The sequence below is a fragment of the Lemur catta genome, chromosome 2 (genome assembly GCF_020740605.2).
Source record: "Lemur catta isolate mLemCat1 chromosome 2, mLemCat1.pri, whole genome shotgun sequence".
Taxonomy (NCBI): Eukaryota; Metazoa; Chordata; class Mammalia; order Primates; family Lemuridae; genus Lemur; species Lemur catta.
This window is the reverse complement of record NC_059129.1, coordinates 19,459,442-19,465,277: the sequence shown is the minus strand read 5'-3', so window position 1 is coordinate 19,465,277 and position 5,836 is coordinate 19,459,442. Positions and strand designations below refer to the sequence as shown.

Here is a 5,836-nt window from a genome sequence, read left to right as displayed (position 1 = left end):
AAGAGGCGCGTTGGCGGCGCCTGTCCTATTACAGGCGACACATGATCAATAGGCTGATAACGCAGCAACATCAATATAAGCGACAGAACAATGAGGGATATCATTGGGCATCTATCTTAATATAGCCGGCTACAAGAGCGCTGACAAAGAGCGCAGCTCATGAAAATTCCGCCCCACGATTCCCCATCTCCGCTCCAATATGCGCACGCACTCCCCCAGCTGCCGGCGCTATTATTCTCCAATTTCAATTTGACACCCCAGCCTTTCATGCTAATTCTATTATTGTAGGAAGTTTATGTGATTTCATATCACTAGAAATCGGTAATGTATAATAACCCTTTGGGCAAGAAACCCAGTCCCCGCAGCAGCCACCGGAAAATAATTACTTTCATATCAAAACTCTGCAGGAGCCCAGCGGCCCGGCCCTCGCAGCCCCCGGCTCCGTCACCCCGCGCCGCGCGCCTCGGCGTGTGCCAGTGCGCGGGGGTGCGCGCGGGTGCGCGCGGGGGGAAGGCTTGGGCGCGCGTGTGGCGCGGGGTAGGAGGGGGAGAGCGGGGGAGGGGGAGCTGCAGATGCATAAATTTGTTCAATCAGAAAACACAAACACACACGAACACAAAAGGAGGCATTAAGCGCGGACCTGGGGGAAGCAGCGCCCCTCCCGGCCTGGCCCGCGGGAGAGGGGCGCAAATGCAGGGAGAGCGGCCGGGTTGGGCACTCGGCAATTTAGAAAAGACAGACCCGAGAGAGCTTGCGTTTGACCAGCTTTATTTATCAAAAATGGTACATATATAAATATTCTTAGACATTTTTGCATTTTACAAGGCTGAGGATTCTTGTTGTGGGTTTTTGTAGGGGATATGGGTTCCTTTTGCTCCTTCGGGAAGAGGAGGGTCTCACCCCAAGTCCTGCAGTTGCTGCCTAGTCCGAATTGTTACAGCGTTTTTGTTTAGTTTTTAAAAATAATAAAATGAAGAAAACAAAAGGAAAGAGGGGAAAGCAGTGTTTCCAGAGCCGATCACCTGATTCGTAGAGTCGGAGCCTGAGCGAGCGAGCGGACGCGGGCCGGCTCGGCGCCTCTCCCGGCCTCGCTCAGTCCATGTCCACCTCCTCGCCCTCTGGCGGGCTGGGTCCTGCCGCAGCGCCCGGCTCCGGACCCCCGCAGGTGGCCGGCTCCCCGACAGGGCTAGGAGCCCCCGGGCCGGTCCCGGGCGACGGCGCGAGAGGCGGGGGCGGCGGGGCCGCGGGGCAGGCGGTCCCCGCGTCCGCGCAGTCCCCGCCACCGGCCTCGGTCGTCGCCGAGGCTAGGTCCCGGAAAGGCGCCGGGGCCGGGGCTCCCGGGGAGGCGACGGCGTCGGGGCTGCGGCGCGCGAAGGCCGAGTCCGGAGCGCTACTGGGCCCGGAGAAGGCCCCGAAGCTGGCCTGCGCGGGTGGCGCGGGCGGCGCGGCAGGCGCTGGCGGCGCGTCTTTGGGCGCCGGCTCCGGGCCCGCGCCGCCCTTGAGTGCTGCCTGCGGCACCAGGAAGCCGAGCGGCTGTGTGATGGGGTAGAGCAGGAAGTGGCCCTTGCCGATGAGGGTCCGCGGCGCGCACGGCAGCCCGGGCGCGAAGTCCAGCCCGGCGGCTGCGGCGTTGGCGGCGGAGGCTTTTCGACGCGGCGGCGAGTCGGATAGCAGGCTCTCCACGCTGAACGGGCTGGCTTTGGGCAGGCCCGCGGCGCCGCGCTCCGCCGCCGCCACCCCAGGCACGCACGATGCTGCGTCCTTGTCCGCAGGACGGCCTAGCCGCGGCTGCGGGCCGGCGCCGCTTCTTTGGCTCGGGTAGAAGACTGGGTCGCAGGTGCCGGGCGCAGGCGGCTCGCCGGGAGGTGCGGGAATCGACCCCGCGGCGCCGGAGGCGTGCGCGCTGGGGCCCTTGGCCGCGGCGGCGGGTGGTGGCGGCTCGGGCGGCTCGGGCGACAGGCCGCCGCCGCCGCTGTCGCTGTCGGAGCTGGGCGCGCTGTGCAGGGACAGGCCGCCGGGCGAGTGCAAGTGGCGGCTCTGGCTCTTCAGCAGTTTCTTCTCGTGCTTGCGCTTCTTCTTCTCCATCTTCTCCAGTTCTTTGCGCGCGATCTCCTCGGGGTCCATGGGCTCGCCGCTGCACGTGGTCGGGTGCGAGTTGTGCGCCGGCCGACCCGGGCCCTTTTTGGTGTTCTCCTTCTTCCTCCACTTGGCCCTGCGGTTTTGGAACCAGACCTAGAGCAGCCGGACAGGGGACAGGAAAGCACAATCAGGCGGCGAGCCTGCCGCTGGGGCCGAGGGTCTCCCCACTCCCCCCAAACAGGCCTGCATAACCTCCGCTCCTCCTGGGGGCGGCGGCCTGGCCACGCAGCCTGGTAGGCCCTGAGCTGGATTTTGGCGCTGGGGTTGCCGGTCCCAGCGAGCATCTCTTCCACCTGGAAGGAGCGTAGACGGGGCCTCCCGGACAGGACAGCTTCCCGTTCTGGCTTCTCACCTCAGGGACCTGGCAGCTGCCCCTTCCTTCGATAGGCCGGTCTGGCCCCTGACCGAGGTTGTCCTGTTCCTGGTCCGAAGGCGAGGGCAGGCCCCTCCTCGCCCTTCCTGGCTTCTCACAGCTCGAGTTTTAAGCAGCCTGGCCTGGTGCTGACCGACCCGCCAGAGGACTGCTGCGTCTGGGCCTGGCCGCCCTCCACACCTGTCTTCGTCCCCCTGGAGACTACGTCAAAGCCCAGATTTTCAGGGTTTCCCGTGAAGGGAAATCTGGATACTTCTCCATCCAGAAGCGAACTTGGGTGGGCCTTCTGCAGCCTCCTCCACCCAACACATCTACACAAGTCCTTCTTTCTGGAAGCTCTGGGCCAGGGGACCCACAGAGCTTTCCCAAACCAGTCGTGCTTGGCCTGGGCCACTAGGCAGGCAGGCGGGGTAGAGAGAGGCCTGGGCCCCTTCTGCCTTCCCCCTTCTCTGCAGGCCTTGTCCTGGGGAGCCACGCAGGACTCCCGGGAGCAACAGCTCTAGACAGACCCTCGTTCCACGGACAGCCAGGAACACACAGAGTCAAATCCCAGCTGAGCTCCTCGAGCCTCAGGCAGTACTACGCTCCCCTAGAGATCCAGTTAATTCGAATTCTTTGTCGCAGCCATATACTCAGCACAATAGCAGGCAGGCCTGGCTCGGGCACAGGGGGCCTCTATGCCTCGCCCCACAAGGCTGTAACCACCTTTTTCTTTTTAAAAAACTTTTTTTTTTTGGGTGCGAATTCCAGGCTGCCTTGCCACCAAGAATTACTCATAATTGTATTAAGAGAGAAATGAAGAGGTCTTGACATCACTTAAGACACTTAGAACAAATTGGATAAAAAGAATTCCTACACAGAAGAGGTCACGAGGGGAGGTCCAAGCACAGGAAGAAAACACCTTTTTAGACAAAGCTACTTATGCTAAACAAGCGTTTTGCCAGCGTCTGCCTCAAAGCCGGGCACCCACAGCCGCACACCGCACCCACCAGACACTGGCCCCAGAAAAAGATTTCTGTACTCCAGGGAAACATCTATTACGCACAAATCATCTTGAATTTTTAATCCACCAAGTTGACTGTATTTTTAGAAAGAATACTACCGGGGGTCTCCGAATGATACCAAATAACAGGGGGAAAGAAATAGGAAAAAGAAAACGGGGGTATTAAAAATTCAGACACCTTTTTCTTCCCTACTTTCTCAATGTGTTAAGTATTTAAGTTTCCGCCTCCCCTTCCCCAGCTGTGGCCTTCTGCAAAGCGATGAATAAATACCTTATCATCGGAATATTTCACAGGCGAAAGGTAAACAAACACTCCTTTGCCCAAGGCAGGGTGGGGGAGCGTCAGGTAAAGGGGCGGAGGCGCAGGGTCCCCCTTCTTTCTCTCCCCCAGGCCCGAGCCCGGCCAGCCCCTCCTCGCCACCTGCCCCGCGCAGCCCTGAGACCTCACTTCCCACGGCTGCCACCAGCCCACCTCACCGCTTCCCGGTTCGGACGCAGCCGCTGTTCTCTCTACTTCGGTGCTGCCGCCGGCCACTCCCAAGCCACCACGGCTTTTGGGGGTTACCCACCGCCTTCTGCGTGAAGGCCTGAGCCCCAGAAACACCCCACCCCCAGCCTCCGCTCCACCGGGCTGTGAGAGCGAGGGGGGCTCCTAACCTGGGGAGGAGGTCTCGCCACCTAGAACAAAGGCAGGCCCGGCGCTCCCCCGGCCGGGCGGCGGGATGGAGGATGCGGGAGGGACGCCGGCTCTTTACCTGGACTCGGGACTCCACCAGATCCAGGCGCAGCGCCAGCGCCTCGCGCATGAACACGTCGGGATAGTGGCTCTCGTTGAAGGCCTTCTCCAGCTCCTCCAGCTGCCAGCCGGTGAAGTTGGTGCGGGTGCGCCGCCGCTTGCAGCCCGGGCTCTCCTTGTCCGGGTCCCCCGAGTCTGCGGGCAGCACAGGATGCTGCGCGGTTCAGGCACCGGCCCAGGCAGGACCCCCACCCCTTTTGATGCCCGCTGGCCCCCAGATCCCGGGGACACTGGAAAGGCTGCCGCGTGCCCTGTGCCAAGGCGGGGGGCCGGGAGCCAGGAGGCCAGGTCTCCTCCTGCCAGCCGGGGGGCTGCAAACCCCTCAACCCGGAAGGGTCCCCGCCCCCGCAGCGGTCCTCCTCCCCTCCCGCCGCGCTTACCTGACAGCTTGAAGGGCTGGCTGTCGCCGCCGACCCCGCAGGCGGCCGGCAGCAGCGGCGTGGGGTTGACCACCGAGGCGGCGGCCGCGGCGCACGAGCCGCTGAGCAGGCCGTCGATGGAGAAGGGCACCGAGGCGGCAGCGGCGGCGGCGGCGGCCGACTGCAGCTGGTGGCCGGCCAGCTCGTACACGTGGTGGTGGCCCAGCGGGTAGGGGAAGCCCACCACGCCGCCCAGCGAGCCCCCGAACTGGGCATGCGGGTGCTCCAGGAGGCGGCCGTCCATCATCTCGCGCGGGGGACCGGCGGGGCCGGCGGCGGGGCGCGGGGGCGCGGGCCGGGGCCGGGGCGGGCCAGCGGCGGGAGGCGCGGACGGCGGCGGCGGCGGCGGCGGAGACAGGGACCCGGAGCCCTACACATGCTTCGCCCGCACTCCGGCGCTTTACTTTATCAACATCAAGCTCCCGATAATTAGCCGCGGCCCGGGGAATTTGGGACCAATAAGAAGCGCTAATCGGCTCTGACGTCAGAGGCGTGCTGGGTGCAGGGAAACGTTTTCCATATCGATTGCTAATTATACCTGACATGCACCTCAATAAACAGTATCAGGAACTGTCACAACAAGACGGGGGGCGGGGCGGGGGGGGGCGCCCAGCGCGGGGCGGGCGCGGCTCGGGCAGCGGCGGGGCTGGGGCCCCTTGCGAGCCCCCCACTTCAATCCCCCCGGCCGGAGCCCGCGCCTCCCCCCGCCGCCGGCTCCCCGCCCTCCGCAAGTCACTAATAGATTTCCCTTTAAAACATTCACCGGCGTGTTGTGGGGATTTTTCACCAGAAATGCTGTACTCTCTGAACCTTTAAAGTGATGTTGCTCCAATTACAGAGAGACATTGAGCGGCAAATAGACTGATCCAATAATAGGAGATTCATCATCCGCTCTTTCCGAAACTGTCACATTGAATTTAAAACTACAAGGGCTTCTCATCTCCTCCTCTCCGGCTCCAGGCGGCGGGGAGAGGAGGAAGGAGAGGGAGCAGGAGGGAAGAGGAGAAGGAGGAGGAGGAGGAGGAGGAGGAGGAGGACGATTCCAAAAGAGAAGAACTCCTACAGAATGTGGCGCTCTGTCAATAAAAAGGCATAATTAATGCCCT

The 5,836-nt window shown here is 62.8% G+C and overlaps 1 protein-coding gene across 1 annotated transcript; it reads right to left on the bottom strand.

Moving 5' to 3' along the window:
- Positions 1-751: 751 nt before the first annotated feature.
- Positions 752-5,588, bottom strand: UNCX (UNC homeobox). Its single transcript, XM_045542950.1, has 3 exons — positions 4,692-5,588; positions 4,271-4,446; positions 752-2,232 (listed from the first exon to the last, which is right to left on the bottom strand). Exons 1-3 carry the CDS (start codon positions 4,975-4,977, stop codon positions 1,093-1,095), a joined length of 1,602 nt encoding a protein of 533 aa, XP_045398906.1. The 5' UTR covers positions 4,978-5,588; the 3' UTR covers positions 752-1,092.
- Between the last annotated feature and the right edge of the window lie 248 nt (positions 5,589-5,836).